We start from the raw sequence: 20902 nt of genomic DNA, 5'->3' as shown, positions 1-20902 counted from the left end.
AAGGTCGAACAGACTGTATACATATTGATTCATCCTCTAACCTTTCTGTTGCCTATGCAAGAAAGATCCCAAGGAAACAAGTTTTTACAAAATTAACATTCTCCTAACCCCCACCTCGTGTAAATCTAAAACAATAAGTTCAGAAAAGAACAACCAAACACGCTACGTGTGTTTGTTTAGATGTCTGATTCGATTCATTAGACTAACTGTATGTTGATTTCATCAAATATGTATAAAATTAATTTTACAATTCGCAAGTTAATAATTTATCAATATCAATAAATTCTTTTACACAATAAAAACATGTATTACTAAAATATATTATATAAACATTAGAAACTATACCTGATATGTTACTCAAGCATTTCAATGATAAAGAAGCTAAAATCGTCAGATCCGGTATGGTCTAGTGGCTAGGATACCTGGCTCTCACCCAGGAGGCTCGGGTTCGATTCCCGGTACCGGAAAATTTTTTTTAACTTTATACATTACACTAAACAAATAAATTATTTTTATCATTATGTTCATTCTATAGGCATTTAAAGCTATCGATTAAAAATAGATGGCAATAAAAATGGTAACAATAGAATAATATTATTCATGCGATTCTGTTCCTTTTACTTCGAGAGGACCTAGAATAGTCAAGAAAGCACTTTTATTTGACGTTAGTGGAACAGACATGCATTAGCTACTGTACAACATGTAATACACAATAAAATTGTTGCTCCGTATCACTTTGCTTTAGACTGTCACTATTCTCCGTGCCAAGTTGTAGTAAAACGTGTCTTTGCCCGTCTATCGGTATGCAATTACTGCCACTTCTATCGATATTCGCGGAAGTGACGTGGGGACCCAACACGTGTAGCACGATCGAGTCTATAATTCCGAAAATCGGCCGCAATTTTCTTAAGAGGCATCGTGTCAGATTGATTGAAAATAACCGATGATACATGCCAGAGTTAAAGTACATACATAGTATGTAGGTATATACTATATACTCACACGATACGGATGACTTGGTGACTTTACCTATGAGAAAACATTTTTATTCTTTGAGTCGTGGGAGAACAAGCTACATTAAGATGGCTCAAGAGCCAGGTCACGAATGGATGAAACCCTTTCGAAAATTAATAAATCTTGAGATTAGCTATATTAAGTGAGAATCGTGATAATAAATTTGTCGTTCATATATACAGTTTCTCGACCGGTATAACTGTTATGAATAATAGTAGAATTACTGATAGGAAATTTATTAATTATTATCAAGAATATTTATGAAATGATATACATATTTAATGAAGCAAGTGCGCCGTTTTGTTTATAGGTACAGTGGCCTCGGAGAAATTGATTCAAGTTCAGCGTTTTTAAACCGTGCCTACTTCGTATACAAGATATGGATGCTGATAGCTATGTACATCTTCGCAATCACTCTGTTCCTGGATATTTATGTGAACCGGGACAACTTACCGATCAGCACCGACGATGGCTGTATTTTTGCAGGAATTTTCGTTGTTATATATAAGGCGATGAATTTGCAATTTCGTCAGAAAGGAATAACCAGACTATTGGACGAAACGTTAAAATGTACCGACGATCTCTGCGAATTTTCCGGTGAGTAGAAACAATTTAAAATTAGACACATTTGATGAAAAGCGCGCAATCTAATTATCGCATAATATGCCATAAATTATGCTATGTTTTGTGACATAACTGTAAGAGTTTTTATTGGAATATCTTCGGATCCAAACCTCTCAATCTCATTTGTATATAAGACAGTGATGGGGAAAAATGTAAAGTTTTGTTTTTATACATAAAATTTGGAGTTAAAGATCAGATTGAACAAAAAAATTGTTTGGCTGATTCTATAGTTAATATTTGATATTTATATATAATAATTAACATTTGCCGTAAACATTACTACATGAAATGATCGATAACGTTTGCTTTAAACAATTATTCGTGCAATATTTCATGAAGTGACATCGATATGTTTTGTGACATAGCTCAATGCACTTCATACTTTACCATTTCACTTCATCGACGCGGTAGACTACACGAACTGTCTCTTGTGGAGAGGGTATGCCTCTTGTTAGGTGAAAACAAGAGCATAGACGGAGAGACGTATCTTGGATACTAAAGTGACGCAGCGAATGACGTCCGCTGAGATCATTAATTCAGGTCTATTTGATCACTTTTTCACGGCCCATTCTGCCAATCTTTTTCACGGCGTTTTTCCGTCAAGCATTCTCTACCAGGGACTTATTCAGAATTACTCGGCACATTTCACGTTGTCGTGTCTTGCATACTTGCCTTTTGCAATATGCAACATTTCAACTAGACTTGTTCGCTTGTTTCTATAGCGACATTCTTTCGTACGCTAGCAAACTAAAACTATGAAATATCAGCACCGAGTTATCTACTGGTCTTCTCTAGTTAATTAACTATACGATATTCTTTATAGAAGTCGAATATATCAAGGAAATTATCGAAAAGCATCAAGTACAAAGTAAAATGATATTCTATGGGTTTACCGCGTTAGGATCTATATTAGGAACCGCTCTGTTATTTTTCTCACCGATGGAGGACGGTTTGTTGATCAGAGCAAAGTATCCTTTCAATACTACGATATCACCTTGGCACGAGATAAGTTTGGTTATAGAAACGTGCGCTGTTTTCGGCGGTTTATTGGGAATAATTGGAATAGACAGTTTTGTGCTTATGATCTGCACCTTGCTTACTGTATTATTCGATATGTTGAATGTAAATTTTGAAAATTGTGGAATCGAAACGAAGGAGCATGTAAGAAAATGATATTTGATCCTTACCATGTATACGTGTCTTACTATGTCTTTCATATTCGGGCTAATTAGAACATAACATAACGAACAAAACATAAGGTTTTACTTTATACTATTCACTATATGTGTAACATATTTAAACAGATTATTTATCAAAAATTGTATAATAATTTTGTCATGTGATTCGTTTGAAAATTGTTTAAGAACTATTAACTGAAAAACCCATTGAATGTGAAAGATCCACATTTACGCTTTAAGGGTACCATAAACACGTTTACAGCGCGGGTTAATTTTCATTTATAACGTGTCAAATCTTCATTGTATCGTGAACTTGTCTTTACAGACGGTCGAGAGTTATGACGAACGCATTCACGCGAATATTCGTTTCAATAGAAAGAAACTGAACAATAGATTTCTCTACCGGTATAAGACGTGCTTTCAATTTTATCAGCGGTTAGTGTGTATGACCAACGATTACAACAAACTTTTCAACTTGAGTATGTTCATTCAGATGCTTTCGAGTACTTCGATTATTTGCCTGAGTGGTTTCCAGGCTGTCGTGGTAAGACATGATGGTCGAATGTACTGATCAGATCGTGATAGATTTGCATCGTTCGTACAGGTCGGAGGGCAAAGCTCAGACGTCATGAAGTTCGGGATTTATCTGAGCGCAGCCATATCTCAACTCTTGTACATCTGTTGGATTGGAAACGAGCTGAACTATGCGGTAAGGGTTAATTAGATGCATCGATTAACACGTCCCGTATCGTGCATAACGCTTACTCAGAAAGCAAAACTTTTTTTTAGAAAATTTCATGTAAACAGATAAAAGATAAACAAATTACTTAAACTTCCAACTGTAAAAATTCGACAAATAAGAATTCGAACAATATAAATTTCAGTAATTTGAAATATTTTTACCAATATGAAATTGTTGTTTACTCGATGATACTCGTGAATATAAACAAATAATTTAAGAATATGGACGAAAGAAATGAAATTGGAAGTATCGCAGCACGATACGTGTTAAGAGGAATTTTCTAAAAATGAGGAATTTTAAATGATAAATTATCGTTCAGAGCTGGACGCTTGACAGAAGCCAGTGGCTCTCAGGCTGGAATAACGAACGTTTAACCAATATCGTGAAAATGTTCACGTTGTCCACGATGTTCACCAGACGGTCGATAACTTTAAAAGCCAGTGTATTTTACGTGTTGTCTCTGGAAACTTTTATCACGGTACGATAATACACGGCAAGTTACGATAATACACCTTTGTATTACAATACCAGTATTTTCTTCAACATTCTTATTGCAGATCATAAGGAGATCTTATTCAATTTATACTTTATTGAACAACATGCAAGTAACGGATCATTAACTCTGTAATTCTATGTTTACCATATTGCACAATCTGTAAGGCGATTTTTTAACCAATAAGGTTACGGATATAAAGACGAGGTATGTATCATATTATGCGATCTTGCTTGGACAAAAACAATATACGAGACTGACCTGATACGTTGGTGTACCTGTGTGGCTAAAAAGCAAGAATAGATATCCTATTTTTGGAAATTTCATAATCGTTAAAGTTCTTGGCAACCTGTTCTCTCGTCACGCTTACGGCGATCCCCTGTAGCTTCAGGCCAGCAACCTTGCAAATTATGGTCGACGGAACTCTCCTCTCGTACATCGCGAATTTACCGATTCGTTCTATTTATGCTCGGTAATATGCGTTCAATGGTAATCGGGAACAGCTGCAATTTTCACTTTGTTAGCCGGAAATATTTTTGCACGTTCGCTGTTGCCACAGATACATAAACATCCGCAATCTAATTATTATTTCCTTAAGTTCTTCTGACTGTATAGCGTACCTCACCAAGCTCGCTATCGAAAAGCCTCCTTGCCTCATACCGTTATTCAATTTATCTGCCAACGCATCCTGCGATTAACAGCTTCCAGAGAACCTATGCTTAGTTGTTCAATCGCCACTCAAAGGTGCACCTAGAAGATGCTCGCGAATTATTGATAATTACATTCATTGTCAATCATCTATAGCTAATACAAGCGTCGAAATTCCAAGTATTGTCACGTACGATCGAACCCCGCTCATCTGTCGACTCCAATCAAACGAAAATACGTTTGCCTGGTGTAAATTGGCTAGCGATCGTCGCGCGACTAATTTATGATTAAGTATAGATGCTACCATGCGTCTATGAAGTACCGTGCAAATCGTTTACGTGTGGTCGTTAACGTCTGACGCTGTTATTTGGCCTAAAGACGGTAGAAATTCGACGTTAATCAAATAGCGAACCCTTTTTATTGCCTCGTGCCTGTCGTTAACTGACTGGATCCCTTGAAATACGAGAACGCTCGTGTCGTACGGTGTACGCGGCGCGTTTCTACACTCAATCTCTGGCTCCTCATCTGACCGATGACTATCTGTCTTGATTTATAGTGCTCTACCTGCTTCGTACAGGGAGTTCCATGTAACTAGACCGGTATAAATATTTCAGTTATTCTCGTTGACGAAAAGACATGTCCAAGGAAGAAAGAATCTCGTTTCTTGAAAGACAATTTTTTTTACAATATATATAGGTAACATCTGGACGTTGTGAAGTATCGGATGTACTCGTTATAAACGAGGTAGTTTGTGTAGCGTGGTGTACTTATGCTCCTAGCTATTATCTAATTGCTTTTCACGGATACGACGAAATGAAATAGCGTTTTTAATATTAGAATTACCAACAACTAGAGTATAGAACTCGTACCAAAGAAATCGAAATGAAAGATATATATTTTAGAAGAAATTACTCGGACCCTCAAAGACTATTGTGAGTCTATAAAATCTCCACGATCAATTACAGATTGATTGCTCTTGGACTTTTAATTCTAGTGAAGTAGTTTTTAATAAGAAATTCATCCTACCAAGGTAGGAGTTCTATTTGCATGTTCTTTTTAATTAAAAATGAGTTGAAGTAATAAATCGTATTAGACGAAAGATAGTAAATTCACGGCAACAGAATCTCTATTCATCTGTACAGAAGTATCATCCATTCATTGGGTTTTATAACAATAGTATCCAGATTTTGTAACAGCTGCTCTTAGATGAGCCTCCTCTTGTTCACAAAAGAGAACAAATTGAATCTTTTTTTTTAGAGCAATTCCAAATCAATTTCACCAAGGAGCGAAAGGTAGCGACATTGACATTCAATCAAACTAGTTTCGCAACCAGACACCAGTAATCGAAAAATAATTAGGTATACAATCGTCTAAACTTGAACCAGCCAGGCATAATTTGTGCGCTACCTTGTCGTATGCTGCAAGGTAGCAGCATCACCTAAGAAGGAAAAGAAGAAACGATGTCGTTGTTCTGGCAGCCATTCCATTGGCACTTGCTTCCTAGACAGATGGTCGCTTTACCACATGTTACCTAACTGTAGACCTGCTTTAAGTACCATTTCTGCCGTTGGTATCGTGCGTTTCTTCGCCAGAGCCTTGAACTACGCTTTGTTGCCGTCGCGATTTCTTGCGTTCCTGTTTCTTTTCCTGGAGGAAACGTACTAATCATCCGCGTTCACGTTGTTCGTGACGTTTCTTGCCATTTTCACGCGACCATGCACACTTCTGTTGCATTATATGTTTCGCTTGTTTCCGTTTTACCGTCTTTCTAAAACCGTGTCAATGAATTCCTCGAAAATAGCAGAGAACGTTAGACGAATAGAAAAATTCTGTCAGTTCCTGTACCTATTTATTTACCAATAGACAGAACTTTCGTACCTATTCAATACCAATTGAAAACGTTGAAAACGTCTGTAACGTTGATCTTATCTTCGATATTAACGTATTCACATTACACGAAACATTATTACCTGTTGAAAGTAATACATTTTTGAAATAGAAATATTCCTCGTTGTACCATTCAAAAGAGACAGATATTTTATAAAAACATTTTATTACATTTTTGCATTTATATTACAAATTAATTAAGTTAATAAATATCACTTTTTGTTTGAATTTGAAATTTTATAGAAACGTTTATTTTTCTCTGGACGGGAGATATGTTTTCTATAATTTATCGTACTTGATACTCGTTACTATAGACACTCATTTTCCGTACGTATTTCGCGATAAAAGGAAACATCGTATAGAGTTTAAAAGGTAAAAGGATTTAACGTATTACCTAATAAATTCTGGTCTAACGTCAGCTTATCGGGACGACTCGTGGTAACGATGCGATGAATCGAAACTCGATGATTCCAACCAGCGTCAAAAATAAAGGTTTCTGCGTGTGGTCCCAGCGAAACGATCTCCTCCGACTTATCTCGCACAACTTGCTCCGCTACGAGCATGAATTCATCGCTGAAATTTTCATACAGCGCCGGGTTCTTTCATCTGATCCTCTGAAAAAACGTTCTGGCCACATCGCCTGACTCGTAGGTTAAACGCATCCTTCTTCGTCTCCTGGCCGAACTCCTGCTTTTCCTCTTGCAGGGAGCCAAGAGTCTCCAGAAACTGGAGTGGTGATTCGTTATCGAAATTCCTGTTTGCGCGTCTTCAGCGAGAATTCCTCGTTTGTCAAAGTCTATCTCTTGGCCAAATTTATGGCATTCTCCACGTAAGGCACGCATTAGCGACTGGTGAGAATTTGTATCCAATTACAGAGGAATGATCCCTGTTCTAAGCGATACTTTACGACGATTGAAACATCAAACTGGTCTGTATTAACTGGTCCTTTCACTGCTGTACTCTTCAAGCTATAAACGTTCTCTACGTATAGATCTAGGTAAACCACTTTCTCGAATTCTGCGTATATTTCGTTTTTTCAATTCCGTATAGAAATTGAAGGACACTAAAATCGAGGCAAAATTTTCTATGACGAGTGTACTTTCTAATCAAATAGTCGAATTGAGCTAGTTATCCGGGAGTGAGAGCTGAGAACGATTTGAAATTTGATAAGCAACGTTAGGCGCATTTGCCCTATTTCTTATTTCATGTAAGAGGAACGACACTCTGCTATATATACGATTTTGACATTATTGCGTCTGATGGTGAGAGATATGGAACGGTTAAAGCAACAGTAACGTTCACGTAGGCAAAAATTTCTCATGACATGGCCAGATTATGCCGGCCAGATATATAGGCAAAGTGAATGGAGAGGGAACAATCCAATTTCTCATGACAAGATAAAAATTTAATGGGCTACGAGGACAAGCAAGCAACGAGGATTAATTGGGCCGATGTAATGAATTTTTAGGGCAATGGATCGACTCAGATCGCTGTCTCATGTTTGAAATTTAATCGAGAAAATTAATAAGCTACAAGTTCTCTGTGGGTGTTCCAGAGGAACGGTGGGTGGATAGTGTGACGATATCGATCAATCATCGATCGATCGATTGTACGATGTGTGGTCGTTTGGTAAATTACGAAAAAATTGGTCAGAATAGGCCACCTACGGAACTAGAGAATGAAACTAAAAACAAAAAGTGCATCAAAATCGACTGGGAAGTGGCGCGGGATGAAAATTGCAAACACCATCGGTCTATTTATAAAGAAGCCTGTGCACTGACAAATTATTATATCGCACGTATCCACGGAAAGAAGCGTGCTCACTGACCATGCATCGTAAACCGTCTTGATCGTTTCAAGTTATTCTAAGGCAAAATGAAAATGTTTTATATTCAACTAACAGTAAAGAGGGAAAAAATAAAAGAAAAAGAACGTAGAATATTTTAGACGTTTTCTTCTGAAAGTAGAATACTTTAGCACGCATAATAACTATGCGCATAAGCGAAATTTGAACGTAAAAGTGTGGGAAAACCCTGAATAAATTAATTTATTCAAGCACAACCAGAGATCACACTACACCAGTTTACAACAGCGAAATTTTGAGATGTACCTCCAGCTGATCGTTATTTACTGTAAATCCGGTCGATTACGCGAATAATTTACGAGATTATTGCCGGTATCACGCAACCGAGATCTGTCGTATGATACAATTTATCGAGCCTTCGCCAAACACCATAGGCTTTCGTATTATCAGTCGGAAGTGTCGCGCCACGCTCGTCGCGAAGATTTGATCGAAAATCTTGTGTTCATTAAAATTCCAAACATAAGCGTTGCAAGAAGCGCGTTATATTCGATGTATTGGCCGGTCGCGTGTTCTTGTTCGACGAATCATAATGAATATTCGAGTGCAAGCTTCATGAACCGCAGAGTCGCGATTATCGCTGTTACGCCGCAAGAGTGTTCGATGAAGGGTATACCAGAGGAAAAAATGGCAACGATTACCCTTTAATTAGCTTTCGGGTGGTCAGGCCAATATTCGCGGGCTGGCATCTACATAGCCGGTTAAACGAATAAAAACGGCATCTTTGATTGTGCGGCGGATGCTCGCCTTGATCCTACCGTGTAATCTCTTGCAGCAACCTATCACGGCTCTATAGTGTCTCCCTGACCCTTAAATTTCCGTATCTCAGATTACGATACAATATGGGAAGTTTTGCTGATGCAGAATATCATGTTTCGAAAATTGATTTGCAGATACGTGTCAGAAACGTAGTACACGTACCTTTCTTCTTATTTGTACTACAGATCATGATTTTCTGTTTAAAGTGACCTTAAACTTTTGGACGATACTGCGTTAGAACCTGTAAGTACACTATCCATTTAATTAAATCTATTAGAATTAATTTATGTGAATTGGAGAGCTGAGGCGCTAGCGAAATGCTTCCACTTGATCTACAAAAGTGTACGAATACATATATGTATATATATGTATATATATACATATATATGTTGGTTTAAATTGAAATAAATCAATCAATTATAATTATTATCCCGTGTACTCCATTCCTATCGATTACTGAAGCGTCGGTGGTAATTAATTTGTATTTCAGTGAAAGACGACGATTTCTCAAAGTTGTGTAGTAAGTTAAATTTTTGCCAAGATAGAGCATCTTTCCAATTGCGAACGTTTATCATTGAAAATGGTGAAAGCATATTACCAGTTATGGTTGGATCTTCATACTGTTGGAAATGATATTCACGGCAACGCTTAATGCACTGTATCTTATTCCGAGGATGTAAATAATCTTGGTTGAAACATCGAGAGATATGAATTTTGATCGCCTAAGTTTTTGAACTGACGGGCAGCCAAAGGCCGGCCCAGACGACGTAACCGGCCATTAAAAATTTATCATCGCTGATACTTTATTGGGTTCTTTTCTTCACTGGGCCAGGTGAAATTATAGTAGTTATGCACGCACATCAAGCTTTTTATGCTGCCTTCGTCATCTCACGAATGGCTACTTGTTGAAATGTTTCGTCCAAACCGTCGCATAAAATATCAATTAATATGCTGCCTTTATCTTATCTCCCGTGCCAGTCTTGTACTCTCCCATTTTTTTCTTCTATTTTGTTTTTTACTTTTTATCTCCTAGGTGACCGGAATAACATTCTACCGAATAGTACAGCGACGAAAGAATTTAATTTGTTGATTTACTTCTCGATCTTTCTCGATATATCTACGTCGTATTCTCTTAATTAATCAATTAGATTGCCTTATTATAATTAATAGTCGTCTTAATATACTGTTTACACCGTTTACAACATCGGACTCTCTTTAATTTGCTGTATAAATCGAAATATAAATGCTAATAACATTTCAATTCGATGATTTCGTCGACGTCGAAAATGATATTTTCACGTCGCCATATAGCCCACTTACGATCGTCAACGATTTCGCGGAATTCGTTTTGTAGCGGCAACTCGAACGAGCTGAATGTAAAACGATGTTTCGCATAGTTTGTCCATGGCTATGATTCCCATTATGATAGCCTTTAATAATCCTCAAACTAGAAACTACGGACTGGCTGTCTGCTCGAGTAGGCACGTGCTCGTCCGTAAACGACACGACTGATCGTGAAAAGCGTCGCAGAGCAACGTTCTCCACCACACGACAAACGTCCCCGTTTTCAGCCTTCTTTCTAATACGCATCGTTAAACAAACTGTCTTTCTGTGGAAGATTCTGGCTGCTAGCCAATAGTCCCCAATGAAGCCAATTGCTTCTTTTCCTTTAGCTTCATAATCATTCCGATGTTTGCTCGAATATCGTTAGAAGTTTTGTCATTTTTAATATTTTAATGTACATACATAGTTTTCAGAGAAAATAAGAAACACGTTGATCGATACGTAATAAAATATGCAGTCTCGCTTTGAAAAAGATTTAGAGGTCGAAAAAACGTGCACGGAGAAAAATATCACGAATGTTCATTGGCCTGACACAGTTCTTTGCATGGACAAAAATAACTGAGATATTAACAGAAGCAAGATAAATTCGACTAACAGACAACATTTATAACCAAAGATATTAAACGACGTTCTATGTTAATATATATATGTGTGTGTATGTATTATACGTATTATACGTATTTTATACATATAATATAGTATATAGTACATTAATCAACGACAAGGCGTGCAATATTGCATCGTAAAAGTAAAAATCTGTCGGAACTTGTCAATTTTACCAACATCTGTTTGCGTTACAGGAATATTAAACAACAGTTGTGTTCTAAGAGTAATTCTGTCGTTGGTAGAGTCCGAACAATTTGTTTTAAACGAGCGTAATAATATATCTGCGGGATGTCTTGTACTTTCCTCACGCGAATCTGTGTTAAGTGAGATACGTCATGTTCTAGATGAAGTACGCTTAATATCTCGCTAGCGTTCTTTTCGCGATCGGCATTTCACAATACTCGGAAAAAATCGCATAGTTTGCAAAGAAACGTTCATGGACGAGGCGTTCAAGTGTCAACTGGTAGAGGCCGTCTCATATCTTTAGTGGAACGACAATTGCGACTGCAACACCGAGCGCAAGTCGCATCCGTTAGACGCGCGCCAGAGAAACGGAAGTAAAAATACGAGAACAGAGACGTCACGGTTGATAGTCTTGGTACGCTTGAAATTTATTAACGATGGAAAGTTACCGGAGATCTGGTAACAGTTATCCGATCGACGAACATCATTCTGCACGTTCAACATCGCGTGTTGACTGCTCCTGTGACAAGTGTTTGATAGATAATTTTTCACGAATTCTCTCCGACCTTTGGTTATATCTGTCAGAGGCAGCATGAATAGTACACACGGTAACTGTTAAACGTAAGTTTTGAACGATGGTGGTGTCATACGATGGTGGACAAGTACAAATTTCGTATTCGTAAACTTAAAACTTGGTATTCGATGCTGTGAAAACACCAAATGTTTCGACGGAAAAAATTATTTTGGAATCGTTTAATAGCGAAAAGTATGTCTTTTTCTTTGGTGGAAAACCAAAAACATTGTTGAGTTTCACACATCGTCTTAACTTTTATTTTTGCTCTGTTTCATTCCTTTCATAGTTTTTATTTTATTTCTCCATTCCTTTTAATTTGACACGAAAAGTTTTGAATTCGGTGCGTTGCCGTACGCATGTGGTCTCACCTGCTGCACCATTTCGCAAGGTGAATATGTAAATGAGAAATGCAGCAACGCGTTTTATCGAAAAAACGTAAGGACGGCGTTGCACGTGTGTCGTCAGCAGCACTTGAAAAAACACAAGACGTCGATGTATATTAACAATGTGATAAGAATATTATAGAAATTTCGCATTAGCCTGTACTAAAATAGCCTGTAATCGGTGAACGCGAATCACGAGCTAACTTCACATTACTATTCATGTAAAAATGAATAGTCTACTTTGCCATATACAGAATGAACTATTGTAGAGAGACGGTAGCCACGTGCGACTTAATGCAAGAACTCTCTTTCGAAGCAAGAACGACCGCCAGTCGTGTTTCTCCGTCGGAGACGACGACATCGGCATCGAGTCGTAGATCAATGGCGAATCATAAACGCACGTAGTTTCTTCGTGAAAGAGAATCGATAAAAATCAAACGAGGACGATATTGCGATGGTCACCGAAACGGATGAACCGCTTCAAGAGAAGAAGCAAAGAATAGAAAGGGAAGAAAGTGGCGACGAAGACCAGGAAACGATAAATGAACGGAGGAAAATAAAGTATAGGTTGGCAAGAGAGAAGAAAGCGAGAGGAAGAAAGGGTATTTGCTACTGGCGCGATAAATAGATAGCCGAAGGAGGAAGCGAAGCAAGAATTTTTAGTCGCAGCGATGGGAACTCGATCCTATCGTGAACAAATCTACGTTTCACGAGTATTCAATGATTTTCATGACTGAACGACAAAGTCTAGGAAGAAGGAAGGAGTGTGCTCGCATCAGAATCGCTGCAGATCCCGAGGATTTGCAACAGGATCAAAGACAATAGGGTGCAAGAGCAACGCTAGACTCGAAATTTCCGTGATTCCAGTCCATCACTGGTTGGCGCCATCTAGCAAGGCGAGCGACCGAAAGAGAAAGAAATTCTCCGAGGGATCGCGACGCAGGATCTAAAGAGGGACGAGGGATCACGAGGGAAGACAGAGCAGCGGCGGTGGAAAGGAGACGGAGTAAGATCGTCGTAGCTCCGCTTGCGCTCTCAGGCACAAACTACTCGACCACCAGCCAGCACGGATCCGAAACCCTATCTTGCGTTGTCTCTTGGTTACTCGCTTCGTAGAATACGTTCAGCTTGCGCCCCAGGAACGACGCGGCAACCCCGAATCGTGTTTCGATTCCTTGCCTGCGTCTCTTCTCGCCAGAAGAAGAGACATCCAACGCGACATCAGACTCTGAAAAACGCTCGAACAAACATTAAATCGGCTCTCTGCGCTTGACCGTCTCTGGAGAACAGACCACCTGTTTTTATCATTGTTGTTTCTAACGTTTGTACGGTTTCCTTCTTGTAGCCCTATGCACGATAATGAACATAGATGAGCAGAGTTCGGCTTGCAAAAGCTATCTGTACGTTGTGACTTTATCAAAGGTTCGTTCGAGTAACGATCTTCTAAACAGAATTCTTGCGAATAGCAAGTGATTCGTGTTGATTGGAACATGTGGGGTTAGCCTGTGCAAGACGAGCTTTCGTAGGATTCCCCTGTCGAGAGGGAAAAGTGATCCTCGAGGAGAGTCAGCGATGTTTAGAAGTTGTTAGAGACTGCTTGATAAAATCCTTTCTTCGCATAGAAGGAACATGGACGATTGCGATAAATTGTGGTGAATATTGTGGAAGAAGAGAGCAATAGGAAGACCGTGCGGAAGGAAGCAGCAAGATCGCAAGATGAAGAAGATTCTGTGGATGGCGTGATACAAGTACACCTCGGCTGCTAGCAGAACTTCGTGCACGTGCTGCGAGGATCATCGATCATCAGTCTTCGTTGAACACTGTGACCGATGGGATTCACCGCATGGCACGTCGAATCCAGTTGATATTTAACAGGTGAGTTTATCTTTTAATCCTGTTTTTTACAGATTAGAATAATCTGAAATCGTATTTCGTACGACTAAAAAATGAAGGGAATCGTGTTAGGTAATCGTAGTCGAAAAAGATAGCACAAAATTAGGCCACATGGCAAAGTATTAACGAAACTGAATGAATTACAATCATATCCATATGCCCAAATTAAACACCTGTTGTAACATTTGATTTGCCAAGATAGTAATCGATCTGCCAAACCGTTATTTTTAACACACTAGTGTCTGTATCGATTAAGATTTATCATCATCTAGGCTACTAAAACTCATACAACCGATTATTCTTTTCTAATCAGCGCCCGTTCATTAATCACCTGTTAAAAATTTGTTGTTGAACGTCTTCCTTCGTCATACCACCTAGTCAGATAAGTCATTATATTTTTGGTCAGAGCAAGGACGATCGTTTGACCAACTTACGCGGAATAATTTAATAGAAGCAGTCTTGACGAGTTGCTGCCAAATATTTCCATTTGTTGCTTACTAACGTTTTCTTAGTTGAGTACGAAATTCACGATGTTTTCACTTACTTTGAGAATTCGCAAAATCTTTGAAAACAGAGCTGAACACTTTGGTCATCGACTGTGAATAAAATTTATGCGAGGTACGTGATATATATGCGTATAAATACAAATAGCTGCTATAATACCATCGCATAGAAAATAAACATACGTAATATACGAATAATAAATATGTACAATATTTGACGTCTCGAATTTTGCAATTTCTTCGATGAATATCTACGTTCGTAATTGATAATTTACATTCGTTAATGGAGCATTCGGTTTTAGCTAGATACACGAATTACTTAACAATTTTCGATTCCGGGATCTCAGACTTTTTAATGCGTTGTCCTTGTACCAAGTCAACGAATTGATTTTACAATTTCTTGCTTCATGTTTATTTTAATGCTTCTAATGACTCGAAACGTGTCGAAGGTTCGAACAAAGTTAGAGGGAATTAGCACCGTTATTTCTCCTTCTTCGATCGTAATCACGATTGCGAGGTTGGCCATCAAGTCTTTTGATTTTCACTTAATTAACGAGACGGCTCGTAAAATTGCTGGACGAATCGAAAGAAAACCGCGTTCGAGAATCGAAGGGAGCAAAGATACGATCTCCTCCTTGACGGCGTACAGAAACGACCTTGCAAGGCCACATAGAAGCCGCCTCGACACACACACCCGCTTTATACTCGTAAAATAAGACCAGAGAGACTTCGTGAACGTGCTAGAAACCAGCAGCAGGTCTCACCTATGGAGCAAGCTTCCCCTTCATCTGTTAGACGGGTTTTGCCACGTTCATTCAGCTTCGCCACGCCTCGATGCTCCAGTTTCCGTGATCGTCCGTTTTCTTTCGTTTCCTCTACTCGCGAACGATTATCAAAACAGGTCGATCACTATGCGTAATTGATCCACGATCCATCATTGTTTCAGAAACGTCGAGTTTATGGTGTTGATAATATTCAAAGCGCCCCTTCAAATCTTTTAAATAAATATTAAACTTTTTATTATAATTTTATACAAAATGCACGATGTAGCATGGAAATCGTATTAATCATAAAGCGAAATTTCATTTCACCACGTTCTTTTTATTTCAGAGATTATTCGAATGAAACGGGTATCATTGACTGTTCTATTATAAAATTCAATATTAAACAGATAAGTAAAAATGTTACTATTTGGAGCCATTACGGGTAATAGGTATCGGTATCAATACGCAATAATTATATTAATTGAATTGGTTTTGGCCGAGACGATCGAGTCAAAGCTGGCACACTTCTGCCTTCATGAAATATCTTTTTCATTTTACGTTTCATTTTCTCTTTGCACGATAAAGAGGTAGAAAGGAAAGAAAACGACGTTTTCAAGAACGAGCAGGTTTGCAGCGTTCTGGTTTGGCGAGAAATTGGATTAAGTCGATTACGAGATCGCTAAACCATTAATTAACAATGCTTCAATACCTTTCATCATGAACGATACTTGGCAATTTTGGTGTTCTCCGTGTAGCTGGTTTCAGAGAAAGAAGCGTCACAGATCGTAAGAGAGTCAATTACGACGATCGATGATCAATGGCGATTAATCAATCGACCCAGGCTCGCGCTGCAATCAAACATCGTTTACGTCGTTTCAGCGCCACAGAGAATAATTTTAATTATCAAGCGGTGAACAGGTGGCCGTGCAGTAAAACGTTTCGCGACAGTAATCGTCTCGGCATATCGTTAACGTTCGCGATAGAACACTATCGGCTTTTACAACTTTGTAATTTCGCTTGCTTATAAATGCTCATGATCGGGAAAACCATCCAATGACTTGTCTTGTGTCTTGGCCACATTTACACAATAATCGAACATACCGCGAACATATTACGCGGAAGTTCAAAGCGAATTATTCGACCATTTGCTACCCTAGCGGGATACGGAAGCCTGATTTTTACGATTTTCGCGCTCGTCATCTTTTCCATCTGTCAAAGCTGACTACCAGCAGCGATCGAACTGTTGTACCTACAGTTATAATTTGTGATTTCAGCAAGTATCCCTCAACGTTGCCCGATGTTCGCGTTAATGATCTATTCAAGGTCTGGAAGAACATTTCGTAACATTTATCTAGCCTCTGCGTGCGATATTATATGTAAAGTTAATGGAAGCTTATCTTCGCTCTTAAGTCTTCGTATTTTCTTCCCCTTTACGCCGTCATCGTAGAGACCAATCAACCACCACTCTTTTATACCATCTCGCGTATTACACGATGTAAGAAATTGGTTTCTGAAATGATATAACTGACACCTAGCGCACTGGTCATCCATTACGGATGAAAACGTGCAATCAGACGGGCCCGGAGCGCGATCCTAAAAGATACCAATTCGAAGTAGTGGTCGATTTCGATTGGGCTGCAATTACGATGATTACGTTGCGATCGAAGGTCTCGTAATAGGTCGAAAGTGATTCGGATGCCAGCGCAAGGGATATGGAATTTCGACGGTGTATCGGTAATTCTTCTGATCCGCTATTCTACGAGTTCTATTCATTGCATGGTTAATTTCTGCGCAAGTCTCTTGTTATTTAGACAGTGTGTGTGTGTTTCAATCGCACGGTTAAGTGTTGTCTTAGCTGTTCGATGAACGATTACAAGAGAGACTTCAGCGAGATTTGAGATTCGAAACTGATTTCCTACGTGATGTACCGGATTGAAAAGCTAAATACCAGGAAATACTGCTGGACAATCACGAACGCGAACATGCTAACCGATTGTGGCAAATAGAAATCGTTATGCCATTGTGAGGCAACGTAGTAACATTGTCGAATACCTTTCTAGCGCGCTGGAAATCGCAATACAGGCCTCGTTACAAGGTCTCCATGAAATTTACGCGATGCAAGAATCGTGGACGTTCGACTTACAATCGACTATTGCAGTACTGTGTAACGATCTTAGTTGGCAACGAGTGAAAATATAAGCGAGTGTTACAAGCGTTCTAAGTGAGTATGAGGCTACTTGTAATATTTTACTTTAATTTTATTCTCACTTGTAAAATAGCGAACAGATAGTTTAGATTTATAGATCGATCAAACTGTCCGGATTAATAGAGAATATACAATAACTACTAAAACTATACGATCTAATACCACATTTGTTGGAATTACTTGTTAAGCATAGGATTACTCGACATTGTAAAATTTTCTTCCTTCATTTGTGAGAAAATTTTCGATAAATTTTACACACAGATTTATGACTTACGGTCGCGTATAGAGTAGAGACGAAGACGCCATTTGGCCAATAATTCAGGTTTCCGTCGCCTCTCGATTGTATATTATATTTGCCACTGCTGCAGCCATCTTCCTCGTTTCTATGTAATTTATTTTTCTGCTTGTTAACTATTTATTAAGCGGACTCTGTTAAAAGATTTATCGTATTTAACGGTTCGTTTCGTTTTTACTCCTTTCCGCTTCTTTTTGTTTCCTTTTTTGGCACGTGTTGTCGGCACTTCTGTTTTCTGTTTAAAAAAAAAGGATAATAATAATATATATACGTTTTATTAGGTGGTCGATTTCTTATTCACTTTCGGAAGTAGCTTTCTGTTTTTTTATGTCTCTCGAATACCATTAATCACAGGTGTACGACTACGTGTTCGACTACGAGAGATTTGCAGACGAGGAGCGAAATATCCGGCATCCGTGCGTTAAATCTCGACTGTGCTTTCGTCCACTTCGCCTTGTGCACGCCCACTTCGATCACTCGCTTGTAATTCGTTTAGTTACACCTTGTTACGTGCAAGCGAAACACGATAATATCGCACTTAATTACAGCCGCCTATGACGATACCGCACTTTGTGATAACAAGAAAGTTATAAGAGACGCGTAAAAATATAGACGCAAAGTAAAGATATCTTTTATAGGCAAATTGCATATCCTTACGTAAAATCGTAGCGGTACTTGTTCCTCCATTAACCAAACATCGTAACCAAAACAGTTGCAGTAAAAAAGGAGAAAAAAGGAAGCGCGGATGGATGGCTACAATTATCTTTAACGACGGAAGGTTCGATGTTCGTAACTTTACGATTATGTAAATTACATACGACCGTTCACGTAACATTCTTGTTAATTTTTCTTTTCACCCGATTATCTGCGAGATTATTAAGAGATTATTCGCGGAGCAGCGCTAGCTTGCAGAAATTGCATGGCGAAGTGAAAAGTTCGGTACAAAGAACGAGGAAGCGAACAACGGGAGGAAATTTAGTAATCGAACGGCTCTATCTTACGCCGAAAGATACACAAGATGACGACGATAGCGAGTATATAAAACACTTTCACTCGAATAGAGAGTGTTATAATATCCTCGTTAAGAGAATAGAATAATTACAAGCGTGTTCTAATTATAACACGTTCGACAAAGACTCGTCACAGTTTAAACGTGTTTCAAAAGTAAAAGCATATTGAACGTCTCGTTGCATTCGTCTTGTTCTTCTCATCCTATTTCCCATACTCGACCAGGTTAGTGGTTTTTTCTACTTTTAAAAGACGATCAACAAAATAATTTGAATATCAATCACTGGGAAGCCAAATTGATCAACTTAATGCCCTGAAAATTTCTTTGGTATCAGTATACGTGATTGATGTTGCATTTTTTAGGAACTAAACAAGCAACTCTAGCGCTGAAAGAAGTTGATCGGTTTGACTTTTGTGTGATTCGTATCACTCATAAATCATTTGAAGCGTAAATCTCTTCTTTTTTCGTTACGAGATTACACGTTACGTATCTGCAATCGCTGCGCGATTATTACTCTCATTTGCTCGATAATGAACACCCGTAGAACACGTGTCTCATTAAGGTTTTCAATTACCTTCTGACGTTCACCTGAAACCAGGAGTACCGCTATCAACGAATACAATAAAGTGTCTCACGATTTTCTCTAATCTGTCATCAATTCCGATGAGAAAGAGAATTCTGCTAGGAAAGGCCAGTGGACCGATTACAGCTGGCAGCCTTGACGTTTCATTAATATCACGATCGTTAACATTCATCACGAAGCAACGATTCTTCCTTGTATTCCTGATATTCCTGTTTCTCAAAAATACTCGAAAAATCAATGATTCGTTTATTTTCTCGATCTTTCTGTGATAAATCAATCTAGCGAATGACTCGTCGTAAATTGATAGAACTTTCAGAAACAAATGTGCTTGATTTGATAAAAAATTGTTGATAACGTATATACATAAGTAAGGATAATGCGTATGAAATTTTTGATTAATTCAATAGTTGCTGGATTTACTTTATGAATGAACGTCGAGATTCCGAGAATAAACGCGATTCTACCGCCCACGAGTTCATTTGCGTGCCTCGAATCATAGATCTCGACAATGTAATAGGTTGCGATATATTACTCGCTGACACTCGTGCACAACCAAACGGAATAATCGCGTGATTTAAGGATTTCACTGTATTCATTAAACCACGATCTTGTTGCCGAGGTTCTCTCGTGAACGAACTTTGTTACGAATAAATGACTCATCGTAGATAGATGCGTCAAGGAGAAATGCGAATTTATCGCGGAAAAGTTCTTGTATCATTAAGAACATCTATTTTGCGAATTAATTCATTGATGGATTTTTTCAGCACATGAGCGATGAGACGTTGAATAGAAAATATCGATTGACGTCCCCGTTGATTAATTATTCGAAAGAAAAGGAAATTGAATCGCGCACGAATAGGCTGATCAAGCAATAATACGATGTAACGATCGGTACTGTCGCTATAAACCTCATCTTTTTACGCAAGCAGATTTTTATCGTATCGTATTATTGAGAAATAAGTTTTACAAAATTATTGAATTTAAGTTTAGATATTTTTAAATCGTTGTGAATATGTAAAACATACTTCGAACGAAAGTCTAATTTAATTTCGGGTTCTGATCTTATCTCAGACAACCATATACAGTTAGCTTCTATTTAGTAAAAATGATGATTATCGCTGGAATTGCCAATTTTTTTATATTTATTTTTATTATGTTTATTTTTCAAATATCATTTCATCTAAAATATCAAAGCTATAGATCGTGTAGAGTTAACAAATTTAAACTCGAATCAGGAGATTTTAGTGTCAAAGAACAGGTTCTATCTGTCGCCGTGATCAGTTAAACGCGTTTCAGTCTCTCGTACATACAGTGTGCAATGTGTAAAAAGTGTTCTCGAACTGCCTTAACTGG

General features: G+C 38.3%; 2 protein-coding genes and 1 non-coding gene across 3 annotated transcripts in view; all 3 read left to right on the top strand.

The window, feature by feature from the left end:
- The first annotated feature begins 395 nt into the window (after positions 1 to 395).
- Positions 396 to 467, top strand: Trnae-cuc. The gene has a single exon. It is a non-coding gene; the product is annotated as a tRNA-Glu (tRNA).
- Positions 468 to 1082: 615 nt separating this feature from the next.
- LOC117212066 (odorant receptor Or1-like) lies at positions 1083 to 4328 on the top strand. Its single transcript, XM_033456529.1, has 7 exons — positions 1083 to 1156; positions 1325 to 1611; positions 2462 to 2799; positions 3079 to 3360; positions 3421 to 3525; positions 3878 to 4036; positions 4116 to 4328. The coding sequence occupies exons 1-7, from the start codon at positions 1083 to 1085 to the stop codon at positions 4176 to 4178; spliced, it is 1308 nt and encodes a 435-aa protein (XP_033312420.1). The 3' UTR covers positions 4179 to 4328.
- A 7754-nt stretch (positions 4329 to 12082) lies between these two features.
- The window catches only part of LOC117212079, a 66451-nt gene continuing 57631 nt past the window's right edge, over positions 12083 to 20902 (top strand). Inside the window, exon 1 of the mRNA XM_033456559.1 lies at positions 12083 to 14171. The gene's annotated coding sequence lies outside the window, so the exon portion shown is untranslated. The remainder of the gene's footprint in view (positions 14172 to 20902) is intronic.

The sequence above is a fragment of the Bombus bifarius genome, unplaced genomic scaffold (assembly GCF_011952205.1).
Source record: "Bombus bifarius isolate JDL3187 unplaced genomic scaffold, Bbif_JDL3187 scf7180000008274, whole genome shotgun sequence".
NCBI classification, from domain to species: domain Eukaryota; kingdom Metazoa; phylum Arthropoda; class Insecta; order Hymenoptera; family Apidae; genus Bombus; species Bombus bifarius.
The sequence above is the reverse complement of the archived record's forward strand: the minus strand, read 5'-3'. Positions and strand labels throughout refer to the sequence as shown.

What these genes read in the sequence shown, in the direction of transcription:
- LOC117212066 (XM_033456529.1), top strand. Translation starts at nt 1,083, where the DNA reads ATGGCTCAAGAGCCAGGTCACGAATGGATGAAACCCTTTCGAAAATTA. An exon ending in GAAACGAGCTGAACTATGCG is followed by an intron (nt 3,526 to 3,877) that starts GTAAGGGTTAAT and finishes ATTATCGTTCAG; the next exon opens with AGCTGGACGCTTGACAGAAG. An exon ending in CTCTGGAAACTTTTATCACG is followed by an intron (nt 4,037 to 4,115) that starts GTACGATAATAC and finishes TTCTTATTGCAG; the next exon opens with ATCATAAGGAGATCTTATTC.